The 26,168-nt window shown below is 46.0% G+C and overlaps 1 protein-coding gene across 1 annotated transcript in view; it reads left to right on the top strand.

Annotated features, from left to right (window-relative positions):
• The window catches only part of EML1 (EMAP like 1), a 133,691-nt gene that overhangs the window by 60,965 nt on the left and 46,558 nt on the right, over positions 1-26,168 (top strand). Inside the window, exons 3-4 of the mRNA XM_039252959.1 lie at positions 6,753-6,888; positions 21,030-21,164. Coding sequence (XP_039108890.1) covers positions 6,753-6,888; positions 21,030-21,164 — 271 coding nt within the window. The remainder of the gene's footprint in view (positions 1-6,752; positions 6,889-21,029; positions 21,165-26,168) is intronic.

Genomic DNA, 26,168 nt, shown 5'->3' with positions numbered 1-26,168 from the left:
TCTCTCTCAAAAATGAATAAATGTTAAAATATTTTTTTAAAATGAATAAACATTAAAGAAAAAAAATTAAAGTAAAAATGACTCCTTTCCCACCACGGAAACTGGTCCTCACCCGTCCTGAGAACAGCAGCAAGGAGCCAGCGCCTAGAGGCTGCTGTTGCTCACGCGTGTTCTCAGGAGGGCAAGGATCGTGGTTGGGGGTTAAGTTCACAGTAGACCCGTTGTCTACGAGCCTGGCTGACTTCCGTCTCAGTGCAAGGGGAGCGCAGACATCGTCCTCGTCCCGCGTGTGTGGCATCGGCCGCTTTGTCACGTGTCACCAGCAAGTAACTCACATCCACCACTTACATCTAGCTCGTGTGTTCAGGCTGTAGTTCTGCCTTGGGTGTCTCTGAGCACGAATGAAACGCTGTGTTAATTCTTCCCACATCGCGTTCGGGGGACCCGACTGCACCCCGATGTCCAGAAGCATCGCAGCATCTGGATGTAGCCGTGACTGTGGGATGATGGCTCCCACCCCTCCGGGGCCTGCCATGCCCTGACCGCTCCTCATTCCCGATCCTCACGGCAGCCCTGCACGGGCCGGCGCTGTGACCCTGGTTTTTACAAAGAAGCAAGGGCCTGGTGCCTTCTCGGAGGCTGCGCGAAGCAAGCCGCACTGAGCGTCAGGCCAGTCCCGTCTGATTCCTTCATGGCTCTGCGCTTCTCGGCGTCCCTTGAGATGCGAGCCCCCAGCATCCTGCTCCCCCTCGAGTGAGTGCATCCTAAATACATACCATTTATCATGCTTCTCCTTTTATTTGAGAAATTCTTCTTTCGTGCTACGTGTTACGTTTTGCCCCTCAGAACAATTAAAATGTTGTTTAAAAAATCCCTTTTATGAACCAGAAGAATGCCTCATATCTTAGTGTCATGTGGAAGCAGAGGAGTCATTTATCTTAGCACCTGATAAGCAGGAAATTGCATCTGAGCCTTTCCCCGGTGCTATTTCTCTTGCGCGGTTTCCCACATTGCCTGTCTGAAGATGACTCACTGCCTGTAGGCTGCCCTGCTAGCCTCCTGTCCTCGCGATCCAGCCTGCTACCTGTTCACACTGGACGCTAGGAGGTATTTTTTCCTTCCAGAACTTTCCATTTATGGCAGCCTCTCTTCTTCCTTGAGTGCCTAACCACGTCTAGATGTGCAAACCTGGCAGCAACCTGAACAGGGGTCATGTGCAAAGCAGGCAGTTTGTAGGCGGATGGTAGCAGCTGCGGTGCTCTGGCCACGTCCGTGGCAGTGAAAATCCGAGGATGTTACCAAGACCAGCATATGGCACCAACGAGATGTTTCCAAAATAGGGATCTCGACACCTTCTTTGTCACTCTGAGGGTCGTCACCATGCCTCGCCCTGTCCTCTGTTTTCTTTTATGATTTCTCTTTTATATTAAAAAAAGTTTTTTAATGTTTTTTATTTTTGAGAGAGAGAGAGAGACAGAGCATGAGTGGGGGAGGGGCAGAGAGAGAGAGAGGGAGACACAGTATTGGAAACAGGCTCCAGGCTCTGAGCTGTCAGCACAGAGCCTGATACGGGGCTCAAAATCATGAACTGTGAGTTCCTGACCTGAGCCGAAGTCAGATGCTCAGCCGACTGAGCCCCCCAGGCGCCCCTTCTTTCATGGTTTCTTATCAGGACTTTAAGAATTCCGTTTGCTTCTAGGGATGCTCTGTGACAGTGTAACGTACGGGACTCGTCACACCCTGTGCAGAAGCCTGCTGTGTGTGGTTGACGACTTCTTCATGGGCTTCCACAGCCCTCTTTCCCCCTTTGGAAAAGGACAGAACTAGGTTATTATGAGACTGGATTTTGACATTATGACTTGAGAAAAACTTTAAAAAAATTCATAATGACTCAGAAATGGTAGCATAACGCCTTCTCTTAGAAGCGGACTCTTTTCTCGAGGTGCCGTGCAGGCTGATGGACAGGTACGTGCTGCGTTCCCGCTGTGGGCGCATCACGACAGGTACCGCCGCCCAGGAGCCTCCCGCCGTGGTTGGCGTGGACAGGTGGACACACAGACGACTGCCATGTGGTGTCCCGGGTGTGGTGACAGCAGACAGGCCGGGCAGTGGGAGCAGGGAGGAGGCTCGCCCAGCCTGGTTGGCTGGTTGGGTGGCGTGTGTGTGTGTGTGTGTGTGTGTGTGTGTGTGTGTGTGGTGGGGGTGGGGGTCCTGGACCAGAGGCCGGAGAAGACCTGGGTTCAAGACATCCTCCTTGGGCCCCTCTGGGTCCTTTCTTTTTTATTTTTTAAAAATATTTATTTATTGGGGCGCCTGGGTGGCTTAGTCGGTTAAGCGTCCGACTTTCGCTTAGGTCATGATCTCGCGTTCGTGGGTTCGAGCCCCGCGTCGGGCTCTGTGCTGACAGCTCAGAGCCTGGAGCCTGTTTCAGAGTCTGTGACTCCCTCTCTCTCTGACCCTACCCTGCTCATGCTGTCTCTCTCTCTCGCTTCTGGAAATAAATAAAACATTAAAAAAATTTAAAAAAATTTTATTTATTTATTTTGAGAGTGAGATAAAGAGAGAGCAGTGCAAGGAGGGGCAGAGAGAGAGAGAGAGAGAGAGAGAATCCCAGGCGGGCTCCATGCTGTCAGTACAGACCTTGACGTGGGGCTCAGCCTCACCAACCGTGAGATCATGATCTGAGCCAAGATCAAGAGTTGGACGCTCAGCTGACAGAGCTGCCCAGGCGCCCTCCCAGTTCCTCTCTTTACCCTCCTCTGGCCAGCTTCCCCCCTGCAGGCTGACCTGCGTGCCCTTGCCCTCCACCTCCCAGTTAGTTCTGGGCGTGGGGAGCCCTCACTAGGGATTGGGAGGAGGGAAGACGGGGTCAGAGCATCCACCTCCTTGGCTCCTTCCACACGGGGTCCCTGGGGTTGGCTCTGTCCCTCCCCTGCGTGTTGCTTCCGCTCCCAAAGCAGTTTCTCTCCCTTTAGGTTCAAGTAACTGCTCCCCCCTCCCCCATCAGCCCCTGGGGCCCAGGAGGGGTGATACCCGGGCTGCCTACCTCTGGAGCAGGGCGAGCAGAGCACACGGACAGGGTGCAGAGATCTAGGGGACACCCCTCCCAGCACAGGCGTCTGCCACCCCCTCTGCTCTGCAGAGTGAGATGAGCTCACCCAGAGCTGCAGTGTGTAAGCCAGTGCTCAGCTGTGAGGCACAGACTGGTGTAGGAGCTCGGGTGGAGAGGCCACCCAGGAGGGCAGAAATGGCCAGGAAGGGACAGTGGGCATAGCCTCTGGGTCTCAAAAGTGAGGTCCCCAGAGCAACGGCGGCATGCCCTGAGAGCTTGCTAGAAAGGCAGCTTCTCGGGCTGCACCCCAGACCCCGGATCGGAAATACCGGGGCAGGAGCCCCGCGGTGTGCACTGTAGCCACCCCTCGGTGGGTGTGCACACCCATGTGCCACCCGCCAGACGCAGAGCTGAGGAGCTGGCACTGTTTGGCTTGTTGGTTTGTGGGGCACGAAGCGTCGGGGACGTGGTGGGAAAAATAAGGCCGTAGGGACAGAATGAGAGCAGATCGCTGAGGTTACAAAAGAGCCGATCCTGCCTGGCCGGGCGGTGGGGGGCGGGGGGGTGCACTAACCCAGGAGGGGATGCTTCTGCTTTAGGGGCTGAAAAGTTCCAGTGCGTCCAAAACTTGGCATTCTATGCAGCTTTGTTATTGTTTTCAAGAACGTAAATTGAGGCAGCTTTAATCCTGTGATGGACAGAATAAATTCTCCAGCATTTCAAATCATTTCTTTTTTAATTTCAGAATAGTGTTAGATTTACAGAAGAGTTATGGGGTTAGTACAGGGTTAGTTCCCATGATTAACGTTTTGTATTAGTATACTGCCATGTGATGTGCTTTCATTAAAGGCACACTGTATTTAGATTTCCGTAGTTTACCCCTAATCCCCTTTACTGTTGTAGTTCCAGGATCCCAGCCAGGATCACCTTTAGTCATCACGTCCCCTCGGGCTCCCCTAGACGGACAGCTTCTCAGACTTTTCCCTTGTCTCTGTTGACCCTGACAGTTCAGAGGAGCCCTGGTCAGATGGCTCGTTATCCTTCACCTTGGGTTTGGGTAGGTCATGGGTTTGGGGGAGGAAGACGGTAGAGTTTTCGAAAAATGCATTCCCGTCACATCCTGTCAAGGGCACATATACTATCGACGGGACTCCTCACCATGACATTGGCCTCGACAGAGTTTGCCAGGTTTGTCCACACTGCAGTGACTCCACCCGGCCCCACCCACTTCCACAGTGGACCGTGCGGAAGGCAGTCACTATGCCGTCCACACTTAAGGAGTAGAGAACTGCGCTCCACCTTCTCGAGTGTCTACGTCAATGATCTGGAATTCTGCACTGGAGACGTATCCTCCCCCCCCCCCCCCCCATTTAATCATTTACTCACTTATCGACTTGTATTGGTATGGACTCATGGACGCTTGCTGTATACTTCAGGGCTGTGGTCCGGTACTACCTTATGTAGTTTGTTCCTGCGGTTTTCCCAGCTTTGGCTACGGGGAGCTCTTTCAGTTGACTCCTGGGTCCCTTTGACTTGGCCCCATCAGTATAGGGGTTGGGAGTTTATTATAGCTTTTGAGCACTTCCTTTCCGTCGGGTAGTACAGGATGCTCCGGGCCCACGTTGTGGGTGCCCTGCCGCAGCCCCAGATTTGGGCATTTCTCCAAGGAGTCCAGGCTCCTCTGTTGTTGTGGGATCGTGTCTGTGTTTATACTAACCCGTGTTTACATACACACGTATGATTTTGTGTCTGTAGCTGTAAACCTGGCTCATTGTAGCCTCCCCCTGGCTGGTCCGTAGCCTCGCTCTGCAACAGCGAAGCCTTGCTCCCGCCACCCTCCATGCTGTTGCTGAATTGGTCTCGCCCTAGTGTTCACCCTAGTGGTTTCAGGGGTGTAGACCGTGCCCTGTGGGAAACAGTGTCACTGACTGGAGCACAGTGCTTACCGTGTCCTCGGGTGTAGGCAGACAGTCTCTCCCCTTTTCCACAGCACCTCCCCTGCCCCACCCGCTTCCACGACTTTATAGTACATGATCGTAACGTAGTTTGATTCTTCTATCCATCATGGGTTCCCCCATCTCCTAACTGATTTTTCTCTATGTTCAGGTTCATTCTCTGTGCATTAAGAGCCTGTAGATTTTGACAGATGCGTGGTGCCACATAGCCACCATACCGCACCACCCAGAATCATTTTACCTAAAATCCTCCTGGGCCTTATCCCAGCCCTCTGCACACCCCCCTCCCCCCCCGGCCAACCTCTGGCAACCACTGAGCTGGTTTTGTGTCTCTGTAGTTTTGCCTTTTATAAACGATTTTTTGATGTTTATTTTTGAAAGACAGACAGAAGTGAGCGAGGGAGGGGCAGAGAAGGAGACACAGAATGTGAAGCAGGCTCCAGGCTCCGAGCTCTGAGCTGTCAGCACAGAGCCCAACGCAGGGCTCGAACCCACGAACCATGAGATCGTGACCTGAGCCAAAGTCAGACGCTTAACTGACTGAGCCCCCTAGGCGCCCCAGTGTTTTGCCTTTTACAGAATGTCATATAAATGGAATCATACAGAATGCAGCTTTTCAAGCCTGGCTGCTTTCACTTAACAGCATGGATTTAATAAGCCTCAGCCCTGTCCTTTGCGTGGATTTCTTCCTCACTTTTTTTTTTCTTTTTTTTTTTTTTTCTTTTTTGCTGAATCATATTCCATGGTCTGGATGGACAGTTTGTTTATCTGTTCACCCAATGAAGGACTTCTTGGCTGCTTCCATTTCTGACAATTAGGAATAAAACTGCTATAAATATTAAATGCAGCTTTTACACAGACATAAGTTTCAAATCAGTCGAGTAAATAAATACCTAATGCCACACCGTGACTGGATCCTACCATAAGACTAAATTGAGCAACTGCCAGATTGTCTTCCAGGACGTCTGTACCATTCCGCATTCCCCCCCAGCCATGAATGAGAACCCTGTCACTCTGCATGCTGGCCAGCATTGCTATTTTGTTTGTTTTTTGGATTTTAGCCACGCTAATAGGTGTATAGAGATACCTCATTACGGTTTTAATTTGCATTTCCCTAATGACAAACAACGTGGAGCATCTTTTCATATGTTTATTTGCCATCTGTAGATTGTCTAGGGTGAAGTGTCTGTTCAGATCTTTTGCCCATTTTTTTTAATTGGGCTGCTTGTGTTCTGACAGTTTTAAGTGTTCTTTTTTTATATTCCGGATACAAGTCCTGTATCAGATATGTGATTTGCAGATACTTTCTCCCAGTCTGTGGCTGATCTTTTCATCCTGGAACAATGCATTTCACAGAGCAAACGTTTTCATAATTTTAATGAAGTCCAAGCAATCTGTTTTTCTCTTTCACGGATCGTGCTTTTGGTGGTGTATCTACAAAGCCACCAAACCCAAGGTCACACGGATTTTTCTCCTTTGTCTTCAGCTAGAAGTTTTATAGCTTTGTGTTTTACACTCTGGGCTTGGGTCCACTTTGAGTTCGTTGCTGTGTAAGAGGTGAGGTTGGGATCTAGCAACCCTTTGTTCCCAGCGCTCCTTGGTTGAAAATCCCTGCTGAATTCCCTTGGTGCCTTTGTCAGTATTACCAGCATTTTAAAATCTGTATCCTCTCCTTCCTGACTGTCTGTACAACGTTACCCTGACACAGGGGAAAGTTCTGATTGCATTTTCTGCTCATCTCACAGCAAGACCCCTGGTGCAGACCTTGCCCTTAAGAACCACCATCAACAACGGCACCGTGTTACCAAAGAAACCTAGTGGCTCTCTGCCATCCCCTTCCGGGGCCAGGAAAGAAACTGCTGTGGCCGCGGCCGCCAAAAGGTAGGTACAGCGCGCCTTAAGTGAACTCTGAAAGGAGTTCGTCTCAGATTTAAAATGAATGTCGCCTTTTCGTATGGCCCATGTTAATTTCTTGTCTGAATTAAAATTAAAATTCATAAAAGTATAAGATTTAGTGTGTTGCCATATCAGGACCTATATAAGTTTGTTATTCTGCATTTTTTTGGATGACTTAATCTTACTGTCTCTGAAATCCCATTGGCTAACAGCGTGGTGCACCATTTTGTATTTTAAAGTCCTCTTTTGAAAACACAAATGGGAATGTGACCTATGTAAAAATGAATACGCTCTTCCCCGGTTCATCCCTGGCACAGAGCAAAACTCAGGTCGCCAGACCAACCTTGACTATCTGTAAAATATTTGGATAAGCTCATACTTTTAAATTGCCAGTGATGTTCTAGATACTGATGTTGTCTGTCAGAGCATAGTTTGCCCTTACCTTTTCTATAATTTCATAATTGTCATATTGAAAGTTTATCTCTTATATGCCAGGCCACTTTTCTAAGTTTTTAGGCTCTAGGGAAATTAAATACCTGACGGTAATGTAGCCTAGAAGACCCTGGCTTGTTATGAGCACGCCGTGGACGCTGTAGAGCTTTTTACGATACAAACTGGCCAGTAGGTGTTGGGACACAGAGTGTGAGTGTGGTCTGGGGCACCCTGGGACCGCCAGTGGGCTTGTAGTCATTAGATTGGATGCTGGGTTGTGACTCGGAATGAAACCCTAGCGATCCCGTCTTCTCTTAAATACGCAGGTTTGCACTCTCCCTCACCAAGCATGTTTTCATTGTATTTTGATCAGAGTTTCACGTACTTATTGTTTGTGAATTTTAAGAAAATTGATTTTGTAGGGCTTTCTAAAACTTAAAAAATGAAATTCTTAGCCTCATTTTGTATCTGTTTTTTTTTTAAGTATATTTATTTATTTTGAGAGAGAGTGCACACACGTGGGGGAGGGGCTTGCACCTGTCATGAGACAGAGAATCCCAAGCAGGCCTGTTGCTGTCAGTGTAGAGCCTGACATGGGGCTCAATCCCACAGACTAGGGGATCATGACCTGAGCTGAGATCAAGAGTCAGACATTTAACCCACTGAGCAACCCCAGCTCCCTCGTTTCTGTTTAATATGTACTTAAATCATTTATTTCTAATCCACATGAAATGACCTTCTAGAGTCTAATTGACGGTAGTAGATATGGACTTTTTTTTCCATCTAGATGCTGAAGATTGTCAAGGTTCTTTACTTTAAACTTCAGATTGCCATGTGCTATAAAACACGTCACATTAAATCTATCATCTTGACCATTTTTAAGTGTACAAGTTAGTGGCATGAAGTACTGTTACACATTTTTGTGCAACAGGTTTCCAGAACTTTTTCATCATTTTTATGTTTCTCTTTTTAGTTATTTATTTAAATTGTAATTCCAGTGTCGTTAACACACAGTGTTATGTTAGTTTCAGGCATACGATATAGCGAGTCAGCACGTCCATATGTCACCTGGTGCTCATCACAAGTGGCCCTCCTTTATTCCCATCACCTACTTGCTTCAGCCCCCACCCATCTCCCCTCTGATAATCATCAGTTTGAAGAACTTCATCTTGCAAAACTGAATCTCTGTACCCGTTAGACAGTACTTCCTATCCCTGGCCCTTGACAATCATCATTCTACATTGTTTCTATGATGTTGACTACTTTGGATACTCGCTAGGAGTGGAATTATATATCAATCATATTGATGTGTCCCTTTGTGACCGGCTTATTTCACATAGCATTATATTCTTCTGCTTCATCCATATTGTAGCATATCACGGGATTTCCTTCTTTTTTTTAAGTCTGCATATTACACACACACGCACGCACGCACACACACACACACACACACACCACCTTTTCTTTATCCATTCAACTGTCGATGGACATTTGGGTTGTTTGCACCTCTTGGTTATTGTAAATGATGCTACAATGAATATGGGTGTGCAAATAGCTCTTCAAAATCCTGCTTTTATTCTTTGGGATATCTACCCAGCAGTGGCATTGCTGAGTCATAAGGTAATTCTATTTGTAATTTTTTGAGGGAGTGCCGTAATGTATTCCGTAATGGCTATACCATTTTACATTCCCACCAGTAGCACGCAAAGATTCTCATTTCTTCTCATCCTTGCCAGAAATGTGTTATTTTCTGTTCTTTTGCTAGTGGTCATCCTAATGGATATGAGGCAATATCTCATTGTGGTTTTGATTTGCATTTCTCTTATGATGAGTGATATTGAGCATCTTTTTTTTCAATGTTTCTTTTTGAGAGAGACAGAGTGTGAGCAGGGGAGGGGCAGCGAGAGAGGGAGACACAGAATCTTTGAAGCAGGCTCCAGGCTCTGAGCTGTCAGCACAGACTCAAACTCACAAACCATGAGATCATGACCTGAGCCGAAGTCGGACGCTTAACCGACTGAGCCACCCAGGTGCCCCTTGAGCATCTTGTTTTAAGTAATCTCTATGTCCAGTATGGGGCTTGAATTCATGACCCTGAGATCAAGACTCACGTGCTCTACCAACTGAACCAGCCAGATGCCCCAGTATTGAGCATCTTTTTATATGCTTGTTGGCCATTTGTATATCATCTTTGGACAAATGTCTATTCAAGCCCGTTGCTCATTTTTAACCAAATTATTCATTTTTTAGTTAGTGTTCTTGAACTGTAGAATTTCCTTATGTATTCTGGATATTAACCCCTTATCAGATGTATGCGCAAATATTTTCTCCCATTACATAGTTGCCTTTGACTCTACTGATTGTTTCCTTGATGCACCAAAGTTTTTAAGTTTGATGTAGTCCCAAGTGTCTATTTTTGCTATTGGTGTCACATTGAAGAAATCATTGGCAAATACAGCCTTTCCCCTTGTGTTTTCTTGTGGGAATTTTATGGTTTTAGGTCATGTGTTTAGGTCTTTAACCCTTTTGAGTTAATTTTTGTGTATAGTCCAAGGTAAGGGTGGAACTCCATTCTTTTATCTTTTTTAAAAAAACAATTTTTTTAATGTTTTATTTATTTTTCAGAGAGAGAGAGAGAGACAGCATGAGCAGGGCAGGGTCAGAGAGAGAGGGAGCACAGAATCTGAATACAAGCTCCAGATTCTGAGCTGTCAGCACAGACCCCGACGCGGGGCTCGAACCCACGAACCATGAGATCATGACCTGAGCTGAAGTTGGATGCTTCACCGACTGAGCCCCCCAGGCACCCTGGGACTCCATACTTTTGCATGTGGATATTCAGTTTCCCTTTGCCACTTCTTGAAAAGACTGTCCTTTTCCCATCGTGTAGTCTTGGCTCCCTTGTTGACAGTCATTTGGCCGAATACTCAAGGGTTTATTCCTGGGCTCCCTATTCTGTTCCATTGGTCTGTATTTCTGTCTTTGTGCTAAACCAAACTTGATTACTGTAACTTTGTATATGTTTTGAAATCAGGAATTTTGAGGCCTCTAACTTTGTTCTTCTTTTCAAGGACTTTTTTTGGCCATTTGGGGTCCCTTGAGATTCCTTTTTAGGATTTTTTTTTCTATTTCTGCAAAAAAATACCATTTTGATTTTGATAGAGGGTTTATTGAATCTATAGATCATTTTGGGTAATATAGACATTTTAACAATATTAAGTCTGCCAATCCATGAAAGTGGGATGTGTTTCCACTTATTTACATCTTCTTTGATTTCTTTCAGTGATGTTTTCTGTGTATAAATCTTTCACCTCTTCAGTTAAATTTACTTCTGAGTATATAATCCTTTTTGATTCGGTAGCAAATGGAATTGTTTTTTAAATTTCCTTTGTGTATTAGTCATTGTTAGTATAGGAATGCAGCTGATTTTGTTGATTCTTTTTATATCCTGCAACTTGGCTGGAATTGTTTATTAGTTTTAAAATTTTGTGTGTGTGGAATCTTTAGAGCTTTCCACATGCAAGATCATGTCATCTGCAAACAGAGATAACTTGACTTCTCTCTTTCCAATTTTGATACCTTTCATTTTCTTTTTCTTATCTAATTGTGCTGGCTAGGATTTCTAGTAGTATGTTGAATAGGAGTAATGGGAGTGGGTGTCCTTGCCTTGTTCTTGATCTTAGAGTAGAAACTTTTGGTCTTCACTGTTGAATGTGATGGGAGCTGTGAGTTTTTCATATATGCCTTTTATTATGTTAAGGTAATTTCCTTCTATTTTTCTCACTTGTTGAGAGTTTTTAACATGAAAGAACACTGAGTTTTGTTAAGTGCTTTTTTTTGGCGTCAATTAAGATAGTGATGTGGCGTTTGTCCTTCATTATGCTAACATAGTATATATTCCATCGATTTCATATGTTGAACCATCCTTGTATTCCACTGGGCTGTAGTGTATGCAGTGGTCCTCTCTCACCGGTGGTTTCACTTTCTTCAGTTTCAATTGCCCATGGTCAACCTCGTCCAGAAGCTCATGACTGTTCTTCTGACATATCACCAGAAGGTCAATAGGAGCCTAATGCTATGTCTCCTAATCACATAGGCATTTTATCATGTCACATCATCACAAAAGGAAGGGTGAGTACAGTAAGATATTTTGAGAGACAGAGATCACAGTCACATAACCTTTATTACAGTATGTTATTATAATTGTTCTATTTTATTGTTAATCTCTTACTGTGCCAAATTTATCAATTAAACTTTATCATACGTACATATGTATAGAAAAATGTTGTATAAATAGGGTCCAGTACTCTCCACAGTTTCAGGCATCCACTGGGAGTCATAGAACATATCGCCTGTGGATAAGCAGGGCAGATATTGGTCTATAGTTTTTCTTGTTGTGTCTTTGTTTGGTTTTGGCATCTGACTAATGCTGGCCTTATAGAATGAGGTTGGAAGAATTCCCCCCTACCTCCTTTCAATTCTTTGAATGACTTTGAGAAGAACTGATATTAATTCATCTTTAAATGTTTGGTAGAATTCTCCAGTGATGCCATCTGGCCCTGGGCTTTTCTTTTCTTTTCTTTCCTTTTCGTATTATGGCTTCAATTTCCTTCTAGTTACTGGTCTGTTAGAGTTTTTATTTCTTCATGATTCAGTCTTGGTAAGTTGTAGGATTCTGGGAATTGATCCATTTCCTCTAGGTTATCCAGTTTGTTAGCATATAATTGCTCATCGTGGCCCCATAGCATTCTTTTTACTTCTGTGAAACTGGTTGTAATATCCCCTCTTTCATTTCTAATTTTCATTTCTAATTTTGGTTACTTGGGTCTCTTGTTTTTTACTTAGTGTAGCTAAGGCTTTGTCAGTTTTGTTGGTCTTTTTAAAAGAAATTTAGGGGCACCTGGGTGGCTCAGTCAGTTAAACGTCCAACTTTTGACTTCAGCTCAGGTGGTGATCTCATGGCCGGTGAGTTCAAGCCCCGTGTCAGGCTTTGTGCTGACAGCGCGGAACCTCCTTGGGATTTGGTCTCTCCTCTGTGCTCCCTCTTTCACTCTAAAATAAAGAAATAAAACTTGAAAAAAGAGAAAGTCTTTTAAAAGTGTATAGTTTCATTGATATTTTTTCTATTCTTGATTTCGTTTCTCTCTGCTCTAATCTTTATCAATTGGCTCCTTACTTTTACTAACTTTTTAGTTCATCCTTTTCTAGTTCCTTGAGGTAGAAAGTTAGGTGGTTGTTTTGAGATCTTTCTTCTTCTTAATACAAGTCTTTACTGCTGTAAACTTCCCCCTTCATATGTGTTCTCTATATCCTGTAAGTTTTAGTCTGTTTTTATTTTCATTCATTTCCAGATATTTTCTAAATTTCCTTGTACTTCTTCTTTGGACCCATTGGTTGTTCAAGAGTGACTTTTTCCATTTCAAGAGTGACTTTTGAAAGGAGCAAATTACTACAGTACCTGACTGACTCAGTTGGTGGAACATACGACTCTTGATCTTGGGGTCTTGAGTTTGAGCCTCATGTTGAGTGTAGAGATTACTCAAACAAATAAATCTTTAAAAAATAAAGTAGCAAATTATTAATACATAAGTAAGATTCTTTCCCTTAATTCTTGGATAAAGCAGAATTTTATCATCTATACCTCTTACATATTTGGGATTAAATAAAATAAAGTTTTTCAGCACAAAAATGTGAAAGTTGAAACACAAATTTGATTTCTAGCTTTCAGTTCACTTTGTGAAAACTTAAGTCCAACATTCTTGCTCTTTGATTTTGTAGAAGTCTCTGTGTTCAGTCCAAAGTAACTTTGATGTCGTGTAGGGGCACCTGGGTGGCTCAGTCAGTTAAGCGTCTGACTTCAGCTCAGGTCATGATCTCGCGGTTCATGGGTTTGAGCCCCGCGCTGGGCTCTGTGCTGACAGCTCAGAGCCTGGAGCCTGCTTCAGACTCTGTGTCTCCCTCTCTCTCTGATCCTCCCCTGCTCATGCTATCTCGCTCTCTCTCAGAAATAAAATAAAACATTAAAGAAACCCTAACTTTGATGTTGTGTAATAGTGCCCTTCACTTTATAGACTATTTATGGTTTTCTTTTTTTTTTAATTATTTTTATTTTTTTATTTTTATTTCTAGGAGAGAGAGAGAGACAGCGTGAGCAGGGGAGGGTCAGAGAGAGAGGGAGACACAGAATCTGAAACAGGCTCCAGGCTCTGAGCTGGCAGTCAGCACAGAGCCCGACGCGGGGCTTGAACCCACGAACCGCGAGATCATGACCTGAGCGAAAGTCGGACGCTTAACCGACTAAGCCACCCAGGTGCCCCTATTTATGGTTTTCTTAGACCTCATAGGATTAATTGGCGTGATTGCTAGAATTCAAGTTGTGTTTTCAGGTCTAGTTCCAGTGTTTGAGACATTTATTCAGGGTCGGATAAGGCTGGGGAATGAAGTTTCTGAAACTGCAGAAGTGAGGCCAGACTACAGAATCGAATGCATACTTTCCCTAGGGAATGAAACAGCAGAGATATCAGTGGGTGGTTCGGGGCCCTTTAAGTCCGTGATGATAGTAGAAATCATTCCTTAATGATAAAGAAAACTGAAGTGCCAGGTTTCTTTTTCATTTTTACTTTACATCCAAGTTCGTTAGCATCTAGTACAACAATGACTTCAGGAGTAGATTCCTTAATGCCCCTTCTCCGTTTAGGCCACCCCCTCCCCCAACCCCTCCAGTAACCCTCTGTTTATTCTCTGTATTCAAGAGTCTCTTATGTTTTGTCCCCCTCCCTGTTTTTATATTATTTTTGCATCTCTTCCCATATGTTCATCGGTTTTGTATCTTAAATTCCACATAGGAGTAAAGTCATACAATATTTGTCTTTCTCTATTTTTTTTAATGTTTATTTATTTATTTTAGAGAGAGAGAGACAGAGACAGAGAGCAGGCAGGAAAGAGGCAGAGAGAGAGGGCAACGGGATCCCAAGCGGGCTTCACACTGTCAGCACACACCCCAATGCAGGGCTTGAACCCACGAACTGCGAGATCACAACCTGAGCCAACTCAGGTGACTGAGTCACCCAGGCGCCCCTGACAGGCTGGGGCTTTTAATACTGTTGCTAACCCTCAAAATGACTTGCAAGGTAGATATTGTTATTACCATTTTCTGAGACGTCTGAGGCTCAGAGAAGTGAGGTAACTTCCCCAGGCCCCAGGGCACAGAGTTGGGAACCTGGGCTCAGACCCAGGGTCCTGTGTGTCCAGGGCTCACGCTCCTGTCTCCGTGTTAGGCTGCTTCCCGCAGAGCTGTCCAGGTCGGCACTTAATCAACTCAGAAACAGCACTTGATAGAATTACTGCTGGGAAGGGGCGGCGATGTTCCCAGATGCTACCGTGGGAGCAGAGGCAATCCCGAGGGTGACATTGAGCAGAGACCTCTGGCAGCAAGTCTGAGACACAGGACTGCCTGGAAAGGAGGGGCCGCAGGGGCCAGACCCCCAAGGACAGGACCGGCCATGTGCTGTGAGCAGAAGCCTGGGTCCTCTGCCCCGTTGGTCAGCTGTGCGTGTGCGGGGCTCGTGGTTAGTGACTGTGCTTAGCAATGTTAGGAGGAAAGGAAGGAGAGAAGGGAAGGAGCGTGGAGGGTTGATTATCTACAGCCACCATATTGTGTGCGTGTGTACATGTATAGGAATTAACATTTAAACACTAACCCTCCTTCCAGAAATTTTCTAAGGCCTCTGTAGATGCTTCTTTTTAATTTACAGAATAAGGAGTTTGGTTCATCTGATAAACTGTCATAGAACAGCCAACCAGAAATGCATGGCTTTCTAGACTGAGTCCGAGACTCTTGGTGTTCAGGGTAGAACTTAGTGTTTCATTTATTTTGTTTCTTTGGCTTTTATGGGCTCCCAGGGATGTGAGTTCCCATCCGCTTAGAAGCTGAAAACCTAAACGGTAGCATCTAATTATTCCTCTGTGGTCAAGTTCCTATAGATCTCTCATTAGGAGAGAATTCCGAAAAGAGAAAGAAGCGCGCTGGGCATTCTGAATATTAGAATTTTTAAAATAGCTTCCAGGATGTTTCAAATATGTTTACAATCATGCGGGAATTTTTCTGTAATCAGAGTTCCAAATTAACCAAGTCGGGGCATCTGCAGCGTGCGGATGGGTATATGTTTGTTTTCTTTTCTCTGAGGTTTTTTCAGCCTAGTGCTTAAGAACAAAATCTCCCTTGGAAACTGTCCAGCACCCAGCGGCTCTGCTTTGTGTTGCCAATTAAGACTTCGATTGGGGGCTTGATTTGGAATCCTTGGGAAAAGCTTTGTTTCCATCAGTCAAAGGAAAAGAGGCCGACAATCCGGGGAAAGACATTGTAGGTCATACCTTGCTCAGTGGGGGTGCCGCAGCTGACAATAGACTAACATTTCCACTGGCTCAAATCAGAGACAATCACTCATTCTTTCCACCCTGAAGGAGAGTCTTACAATAGGGCAGAGCCGTGAGAAGAGAGATCAAAGGAACAAAACTGGTACAAAACAGAGCATTATTTAAAAAATGGTCTGTTCCAAGCACAAGACAGCGTGGTAAACATCTATTGCTTCCAAATAAACAGTGGGCTGTCCTTTGGAAAAACGGTTTCACTTGTCGGAAATACGCATTGGTAAGCACGCCAGTCAGTGCTGGACACACACATGTGTTCAAAAGTAGAAAAATGAAATCTGATTTTATGGGTTTAAAAATTGAGAGGGAGGGAGAGGGAGAAGGGGGGAGAGAGAGAGAGAGAGAGAGAGAGAGAGAGAGAGAGAGAGAGAGAATCCCAAGCAGGCTCCACACTGTCAGCACAGAGCCCGTGAGGGACTTGAACTCATGAGCCATGAGATCATGACCTGAGTCAAGATCAAGAGCTAGACACTTAAGCAACTGAGTCACCCAGGCACCCCTGAGGTTATTTTATGGGCCTTTAAAAATTATCACTTCTAATATATTTCCTCATCACACAGAGCCATTGAAACGTAGGTGTTAAACTCACGTTTTGAGTCTGTTTCTGTAGCGAAGTAGCAGTGGAAGTATTCTGCTATTGCGTGGAGGGACCCTTTTTCAGAAGTCATGTGGTCCCCTGGTGGGCTCAGGAGCAGAAGAAAATCCTCCTCTGATCTGTCAGATTCTCTAAGATCGCCAGCCTTCTTAGGAAATGACTTGATTACTGCCACAAAGATACAGCGGAAGAGAGGAGGGTGAGAGCATTTGATGATTAGTGAAGCGGGTGATTTCCTGCAACAATCGTAGCTTGTAGGACAAGCATCAGGTTGGTCCCAGCCCCGTGTTGACTCTCCAGCACTCAGCGCAGCACCCAGTGTGCGCTCAGTGCCCAATAAGTATTTTTTGAGTGGATAACTGTTTTAATCGAGTCTTATCACCCTGGCTCTCATGACAAATGACATCATCAGAAATCCCTGGCGGTACCCAGGAGGGACCTGTCAGATTTCTGGGTTTTTTTTATTATAAAAGTTGGGGATCTCTTGGCATAATTGTGGAAAACAGATCCTTGATTCCATGTCACATAATGAAAGAAAGACACAATTGTAGGCTGTCATGCTTAGAGTCATTGTCCAACCGGAAGAAGAAAACTTTCCACTCTCCTCTGCTCACCAATCAGCCTTGCAGAAATTTTATTTTGTCTAAAATTCAATTCAAGGGGCACCTGGGTGTCTCAGTCGGTTAAGCATCTGACTTCGGCTCAGGTCATGATCTCACGGTTCGTGGGTTTGAGCCCCGCATCGGGCTCTGTGCTGACAGCTCAGAGCCTGGAGCCTGCTTCCGATTCTGTGTCTCCCTCTCTCTCTGACCCTCCTCTGCTCACGCAGTCTCTCTCTCTCAGAAACAAATAAAACATAAAAACATTTTTTTGAATAAAATTTAAATTGGCAAAAACCATTGAATGGGTATGTAATGTCATATAATGAACCATTATATTTTCAGACCTTAGAAGGTTTTTGGTTCAGGAGTGGGGGTAGGGACCAGAAGGGAAAAGAAGAAATGGTAGCATTGATGCATTTCTGTACCAAAAATATGTTCCTTGCCCTAAACACTAGAAGGTGTCCTTAATCGGTGTACAGTCTCTCACCAGCCAGTTCCTCCACTTGCAAACTAAGCGCATTATTTCTCCTTGCTGTCCAGAGGGCACATAACTTCTTTGATATCCCCTGCTGGTTATTTAAGGAGGCTTCTTGCAGTGAGTATACAGAATTGCCCCTTCTGGATGCCCTTGATCCTGTGAATGTCTGGTCTTCCAGCTCTATTTTCTGTCCTTCTCTTTGAGTCTTGGTTAAATCCTCTTTAATTCATAAGAGCCCTTGGCTCTTAAAAGGAAATATCTTGGGTTTTTTTTTTTTTCTTCCCTACGTATACAACAATAGTAGATTTTTTTTAAAGCTTAACATTTTAGTGCAAATGTGCGCATGCGCGATATCTGGGAGGCGCTGTGATGAATTACATCCACGTCTCTATATGCAGATGGAAGTGGTTTCCGTTTCAATGGGTGGTGTGTGTTCTGTTCGCTGATCGAAGCTACCCAAGTATTTTTCCACACTTTTGCTACTGCGCTCAGTTTATCCTGCTTTGTCTCCGGGCCTCTTACATGTAGATTGAACAAGGTGTGTATCTTCCGAATGCATGCCAACAGCACAACTGGACACCTCGGGGTGGGAGTGGGGAGGCTTAGATTCGTTTTTACAGCCCAGGAGCGTTAGGCCCCTACAGCCTGGCAGCGTACAGTTCTTAGGTCTCCCATTGGTCGAGCCTCCGACCACGCATCCGTATTAATTATTGGTGCTTGTTGGACTTCTAGATGTTCAGCAGGCCCTCAGACCCGTGTCCTTGGGTGTTTCGTGAACTGTCGGCCTTCGTAAGTAGGAAGCCGGGCAGAGAGAACAAGCGTGGGGGCAGGGTGTAACCTCACGAGCTGCCTCATCCCCGACTCTGTGTCCTCATCTGTATCATGGGGATAACGATACTTTTGCAGGGAGCATGGGAGGTTCCAGATGAAATGCCATACACCAGCCACGAAGTTCTTAGCCGATGTGGCCTGTCCCTGCCACTGCTCTGTCCACGTCTCCATCACTGGCCTCCTACGAGCTCTTCCAGCTGCCAAGCTCAGCGTTATCAGAAAACTGGTTACTGTTTGCTGTAATTGATTAGTAGTCATGGTTTCTCAGCTCCTTAAAGGTGTTTTGTGCAAGTCTTTAAGTGGCTGTGAACTTGCCATGAACTTCCCCGGGGACACCATGTGGGTGACGCTCTGGGCCAGCCACCTGCTGCTGGTGCGTCCCGTGGGGGCCCTCCAGGGGCCGCGCAGCCTGCCTCCGAGCCCTGGGCCAGGTGCCTGGAAGAGAAAGATCCCACGGCGTTAAATCAGCTTGGCCTTTGTCGTCACTGGCCGACCTTGAACTTTGAGCACAAGGGTTTCTATAAATTTTAGACCTCAGTCCCAAGTTTGGGAAATGTAATGCTCTCCTAAGATCTGTAATTTCCCAGTCCCCAAATTGAGCGTTCTAAAAATGCATGTTCTGACCTTAAGGCGTGCTCATTCAGAACCAGATGGAATATTCAAACCCGGCTGTAAACCCAAAGCGCCCTCGGTGACCAAAAAGGCTGTGCAGAAAGCATGTCACACCCACAGTTATGGTCACCTTAGGTTTGCTCACCCAGAGAGCAAGATGGTTTTACAAATCTGACAACTGCATGGCTTAAAAAAAACATGCTAAGAGATTCTCTGCTGAGTGATCGGCTGTTCCAACAGGAAGGGGTGAGGAGAGAGGAAGAAGAGTGACTGGGGGGCTACGGAGGAGCCCCGGGACACGGCTGTGTCATCGGGAGAAAGGGGGGCCCAGACCTTCCCCCCAGGAGCCTGGCCTTGGTCTCACGTCCTTGTCTCCTGGGTCCTGAAACGTGGCCTGGTCTGTCCCCTCCCGGGGGCCCAGCTCCCGCAGCCACCTGGGACTTCTGTCCCGCTCCCATCTCCTCCTGCGGCCCCAGCGCCCCCTGTGCCCCACGACCTCCCACCTTCGGCCCCTCTCTCCGGCCCTCTCTCCTCCGCTGCCCTGCTCCCGCTCCCCCTCCCTGGGCAGGCCCCTCCCCACAGCCCTAGCCAAGCACCCGCACGCCCAGCCCGCCCTCTCCTTCTTTCTTACCGGGCAGGCGCTGAGTTAGAGCCCCGCGGGTGTCCTCCTGTGACGGGCTCAGAGTGTGATACTCCGTTCATTTACTCATTTTTTCATCTTTTTCATGTAATAAGCATCAAGCTTCTTTGCCAGGCTCTCGAGGTACGTAAGAATGATCGAGGAGATGGGATCCCAAGGAACGTGTGGCTCAGTGATGAGGATGAACACTTTCCGGGGAGACCTGTAATACACGTGTGTGCTCCAGGAGCAGCACGATTTACCCCCCACGTCCTTGAACTCCCCGTGCACGGCCCTCCCTCCGCGGCCATGAACTCCCTGTGCACGGACCCTCCTTCTTCCTCTAACGGGCTCTTCCCTACTGTGGAATCACAACACACCAGCCATTCATGTGCTCTCTCGCAGAACTCCGCAGGACCCAGGAGGTCTTCGCAGTCATCGCCCCCAAAGCCCCAACTGGTCTAACTCCCTCCCCCCCAGCTCTGCTTGTGTGGGCACCCCCTGCAGACAAAGGCATCGTGCGTGGGGTGGAATGTTCCTGTCACTGCTGGTGGCACCTATTTGTGTTTGTCCCCCGTGTGTCTTCAAAGCAGAGCTCTTCAGTCCCAGCACTGCTGACTTCGGGGCCCGATCGTTCTTTGTACTGACTGTCCCTGGCCCTGCTAACTGGATGCCAGCAGCAGCCCTCTACCCCCCTCGTGACAACCGAAACTGTCTCCAGACGTTGCCCAGTGCCGTCTGGGGGCGGAGTCACCCCTGGCTGAGCACCACCGGTTTAGACTAAAGCCTGCTGGAGGGCAGGACGCTTCCCGTGAAGCCGCGGGAGCGCTCACAGGGTTGCTGGGGAGGTTTCCTTTCAGTTTCTGCCATGGCTTTGTTGTTGTTGCTGCTGTTTTTAAATTTTTTTTAATGTTTATTTATTTTTGAGAGAGGGACAGAGTGTGAGTGGGGGAGGGGCAGCCAGAGGGAGACACAGAATCCGAAACAGGCTCCAGGCTCCAAGCTGTCAGCACAGAGCCCAACACGGGGCTCGAACCCACGAACCGTGAGATCATGACCTGAGCCAAAGTCAGACGCTTAACTGACCAAACCACCCAGGCGCCCCTGTTTTTTTTTAAGTTTATTTATTTCTTTTGAGAGAGAACATGCATGCAAATGGAGGAGGGGCAGAGAGAGACAGGGAGACACAGCATCCCAAGCAGGCTCCACGTTGTCAGCACAGAGCCTGACATGGGGCTCAAACTCACAAACCGTGAGATCATGGCCTGAGCTGAAGTTGGATGCTCAACCGACTGAGCCTCCCAGGTGCCCCTGCTTTGACTTTGAACTGCATACACACACACACGCACACGCACGCATGCCCATGCACGTGCACACACACACTTATTGTATAGTTTGGAATTTAGAGTCAATCCCTTTTTAAATATCGATGTAGAAATATGATGTTCTATGTATATACGTTTGCACTCGGCAATAAAAGAAACTCACTCTGTGAAGAATCTCATTGTCATTTCCACGTTTCCTCAGTACCATCAAGAGGACCAGCTCCTCCGAGCGAGTATCTCCTGGCGGTCGAAGGGAAAGCTGTGGGGATTCCAAAGGAAACCGGACCCGCACGGGATCCACGAGCAGTTCTTCGAGTGGCAAAAAGAACAGTGAAAGGTAAGGGGCATCTTCTCTGCTGGTCCCACCGCTCAGAGGTTTTGTGACCTCCTTCCCCCGGAGATGACTCAAGTGATCGCCTGGTACACATGCCAGCCGTGAGCTCCCACCGGCTGAGAGGCCTCCTCCTGAGAGCGTCAGGGGTGCTAATCAGACCCCCGTTTGAGGCGGCTGCTGTCACACTTCACACCAGTCATTGTCTGGGTAGAAAATTGTAACTCGAAACCCCAGCACCTTCGTGCAGGCAGAAGTAGTTCCTGAGAATTTGCTTAGCTCCCAGTGCAATTGGGGAAGCCATTTTGAATTTCCATACGGAGCACTTCACCCTTCTGGTACCTTCCACTGTCATTTAAAAATGAATTTCAGGGGCACCTGGGTGGCTCTGTTGGGTAAGTGTCCAACTTCGGCTCAGGTCATGATCTCATGGTTTGTGGGTTTGAGCCCTGCCTCAGGCTCTGTACTGACAGCTCGGAGCCTGTTTCGGATTCTGTGTCTCCCTCTCTCTCTGACCCTCCCCTGCTCATGCTGTCTCTCTTTCTCTCAGAAATAAAACTTTAAAAAATTTTTAAAATAATGAATTTCAGTGGGCTATTTAAGTGTGTCAGCAGTATTTTCTAAGGTAGACTGGGTGAAAGCTGGAGTTTTCTGATTTGTTAGAAACTATCTTTAATACTGAGTTAACACCAGAAGTTAGCCATTTCTTTCTGGTTTCCTGAAATACGCTTGCTTATAATTTTCCATTTCCCTTTGAGGTTAACTTATAATGGATTGACAAATACCTACACGACTAATAGCAACCCTTTATTAGTGAAAGCTCAGTGTTAGCATTTTCATAGCCTGTTTTAGGTTTGTGAATGTGTGTGTGAGATCGTTTCTCTATTGTAGATACCTGTCTTTTTAAACATTGTGCTTCCGTTCTGTGCTTTTATTCTCTCTATTGAGCAAGGCTGAGGAAGGATTTCAACTTCACAGGCTAAACATGTTTTTCCCCCCACATGTTTATGTAAGAAGAAGGCTTAGTCATAAATGGACTTCAACCCACAAGCTGTAAAAATTCCAAGTTTGTAAATCCATTCTGATTCAGTCCTGTAAGGAAGCTTAAATTCGTTCTCAGTTTTATCCCTAAAAGATAGCTTCTGTAGAAAAGACGCAGGCCCTTCTCATATCTGTAACAGGTCAGGGCCACAGTTGATTAACAGTCTCAAAGACCACTGACCTGAGGTTCTGCGTTCTAATTTAAACTATTAATACTTCTTATCAGAAGATTATGCTAATTGGGTGATAATACCTTCGAAATAAGGCCTAGTGGTTACAATGACAGCAGCGTGTAAGTGGGTCATGCTGTGTGGCCTTCAGGCTTCTCTGAATTTAGGTTCAGCTTGGAAGTTGACCTGAAGTGTCTAGATCTTGGCATTTCTTAAAAACTCGGTTCCTTCTGTGCACATCTGATTTTTGTTAAGAATTTCCAAAAGGAATCTGCATTGTGCAAACACCAGATCTGTTTTATCTCTCAAATCCTGTGGCTTTGATAAATGCACTGGGTAAATATTTCCATAAAAGATATTTGCAAAGGGTTTGTGTGTGTGTGTGTTGTTTTGTTTCTAATGCCACAGCGGGAGGTTTTGACTTGGAAATGAGGGACCAGGAAAATCTACTAGTGATTTCCTACAAATAGTTCCAGCAGCTAAACATGTCCATTTAAAAATAAATCCTGGGCCTCATGAAGGCGCAGGAAAAGTTGAGTCCCGCATAGCACCGAACTGGTTGGGTTACGCACGCACACCTGTGGAATTTCAGAAAGAAGGTTCTTGCCTTCTCCTAGGGAACTGCTGGTACCGGCAGATACCCATAGGAACGATAGTGCAACAACTCAGATAGAAAGAGGCAGCAGGTAAGAAGCAATAGCAGTGAAGGTCAAGTTGGTGACTCAGTCTCTGCCTGACCCTTTCCTTCCTTCTCCCTCTCCATTCGCACAGGAGCAGCCCCACTCGTGAGCTGCCTTGACCTGGCGTCAAAGCAGAAGTAGAGTCTCACTGACCGATCTGGGGGCTCCGGGACTTAATGCATGCAGAAGGTATAAGAAGGTGGCCCGGACGTAACCCCCTTCAGAGCACTGTGGTGTTCAGGCGTCTAAGACAGTATGATCTCTACCTCATTGCTCTGATATTTGGCCGTGGTTCCTCGATGCTCTCTTATATTTCAGAGCTTGTCTTGTTTGGTTACCAGGGGCCACAAGACCAGATGGAAAGGACACGAGGTCTGGAGTAAGAGAAAGGTCTGGGTTCGTAAACCAGTTCCGCCACATAACACCTCAGCCTCGGCTTTTACTGCAGTGCTTGAGGGATTATTATTAACATCCACAATTGCCTCCAGTCTTATCCGTGAACTGACTGGCGGGAAAACACTCAGCGCGAGGCTTGGCACCTGGTCATGGGCATCATGGGCATGGCAGCTGTTATAAAGTGAGAGCTGCACTGGGCAGAGGAAAACAATTCCTGAGGCTTTCCGAGCTTCTGAGCTTTTATTTCCTCGCTCGTAAGATAAGGGTGTTGCGGGGCATCTGAAATGATTCATCTTTTTTCTGGTCCGACACACCTTGCACGATGTTCACGTGAGCGTTGAGGCCTGGGGGTACCACCTGGGTTCTGGGAAGATCTAGAAGCGCTTGTGGGGGTGGGGGTGGGGGTGGGGCTTAAATATCACACGGCTTCGCAGTTGTGTCCACATCGCATCAGAAGGAGCCAGGCGAGCTCGTCAGGATGCCAGCGGGGGGAGGCAGAGTCGGGGGGGGCGGGGGGGCCTTTGGACGGGCCCTGGTTTGTGGGAGAAGGATGCCATGCACGACGGTGCCGTAACTGGTGTGAAGCAGACTCTTGGCTCCGGAGCTCCATTACCGCCCACCATATGCAGCGCGTCTTCAGAGCATGTGGCACTTTTACGAAAATTAGAAAAAGCCTCCTCCTACTCAAGGGAAACAGTTCCCCATCGGTGTATATATTTCTCAATAATAATGACAGCAAATATAAACTCCTCCCTATATATCACACAAACCTTAATGTTGAACATAAAATAATAGTGATTTTGAGACCTTCAGTAGTCATGTTTTCTAAACTAGACAAAGGTATTTAAAAATATCTATGAAAATAGAAACTGTTCTTTTGTGAGTTTCAGTCTTCTTGTGCTTGCCTCTCATCTTCTTGGAAATGGTCACTGGATTTGACAGTCATTCTTGTGACTTAGAATGTTTATTTAACATTTAAAAATTTTTTTTGAACATTTATTCATTTTTGAGAGACAGAGTGTGAGCAGGGAGGGGCAGAGAGAGAGGGAGACACAGAATCCGAAGCAGCTCCAGGCTCTGATCTGTCAGCACAGAGCTCAGTGTGGGGCTCGAACCCATGGACAGTGAGATCATGACCTGAGCCAAAATCACTCAACCAATTGAGCTACCCAGGCGCTCCAGAATGTTTAACATTTTAGAAAATTTTGCCTATATGAAGTCACAAAAATCTTTTTTTAATGTTTATTTATTTTTGAGAGAGAGCTAGCAGAAGCAGAGGAGGGGCAGAGAGAGAGGGAGACACAGAATCCAAAGCAGGCTCCAGGCTCTGAGCTGTCAGCACAGAGCCTGCTGTGGGGCTCGAACTCATGAACCATGAGATCATGACCTGAGCCTGAGTCAGACATTAAACCAACTGAGCTGCCCAGTCGCCCCTCAAACCACAAATTTTTAACAGCACTTAATTTTTGTGCTGGCAAACTTCTATAAGAACAAAAGCAATACATGGCAATGTAATATTTATTTCATGTATTATTGATGATAAATATTAAGTTATATAGAGATTTTGTGTCATAGTGAAGTGCCTATTAAATTTAAATAAGAAATCAGCAGTAACATTCCGATGAATGACCTGTGCTATCCAGCATAGCTAGTATACTAACCCAATATGGAATTTTTTTTTTAATTAAAAAAAAAAAGTATTTTGTAGCAGACAGAAAAACAGCTACTGCTTAAAATGCAGTTTATGTTAGATGTTGACAGACTGATTAAATGTTTCAATTAGAAAACCCGGTTCCCCTTTGTAATTCTGACTAGACTGACATATATCACCTTTTGTAAATAAGACACTTTGTTTCCACCACAAAGTTGTGATGGGCTGATTTTGTTAGAACAGGAGAGGTTTCCGCCATCTGCTGGAAACCTCAGTAGAACACACATTTAAACCCTACATGTATAGGGTCAACAAATGTGAAAAAAGAAAAAAACCACTTCAAAATAACAAAGATGTGAAAGTGTCCCCTTAGGTGCTCTTTTGTACTGAACAACCTCAACATCTGTACCAGCCAGCCGTCTGAGAGGGTCCAGAGCCCTGAGCTGGAGACTCTGAGCTCCATCCTCCCCAAAGCTGTGACCTTCAGTGAAATCGTCTTTTCTGTGACATCTTGAAGTCCTCAAGGCTCAAATTTGTTCTTTTACATCAGCGTCACCGATAGTGCAGTCTGAAGCTTAATCCTCAGCGTGGGTTTCTGGCTCCTCATCTGCCGGCCCCCTCATCCTTCTCGTGCCCTGATATTCATGTCTGATCCCAGCTCTCTGGTCTCTGGCAAGAATTTTTCTTTGAGATAATTTATTACACAAGTAACGTGTGTCTTCGGAAATCTAGACGTCGAAAAGAAGAAGAAATGAAAATCTCACTACTTAGAGACCCTCACAGCTAACATTTTGTTACATTTCCATCTAGACTTTGGAGTACTGTGTGTGTATCGTGTATCATTTAAATATATTTGTAAGCTTCTTTTCCGTTTGCTGCACAGCCATGTGTTTGTGGCAGTAAAGACACTCTGACAGTGTAACTTCAGGTGTGGATCATCATTTCACTAGGCAAAGGTACTTTAGTTGGACGTCAGGTACCAACAAGGTTTTTCTAATCTAGTCAGGCCAGCCCAGCATCTAGAACAATGCCCAGCACATAGTACGTGCTCAATAAACATTTGCTGAACAAA

The sequence above is a fragment of the Hyaena hyaena genome, unplaced genomic scaffold, assembly GCF_003009895.1.
Source record: "Hyaena hyaena isolate Hyena2069 unplaced genomic scaffold, ASM300989v1 scaffold_427, whole genome shotgun sequence".
Lineage (NCBI taxonomy): Eukaryota > Metazoa > Chordata > Mammalia > Carnivora > Hyaenidae > Hyaena > Hyaena hyaena.
This window is presented reverse-complemented; position numbering and strand designations above follow the sequence as displayed.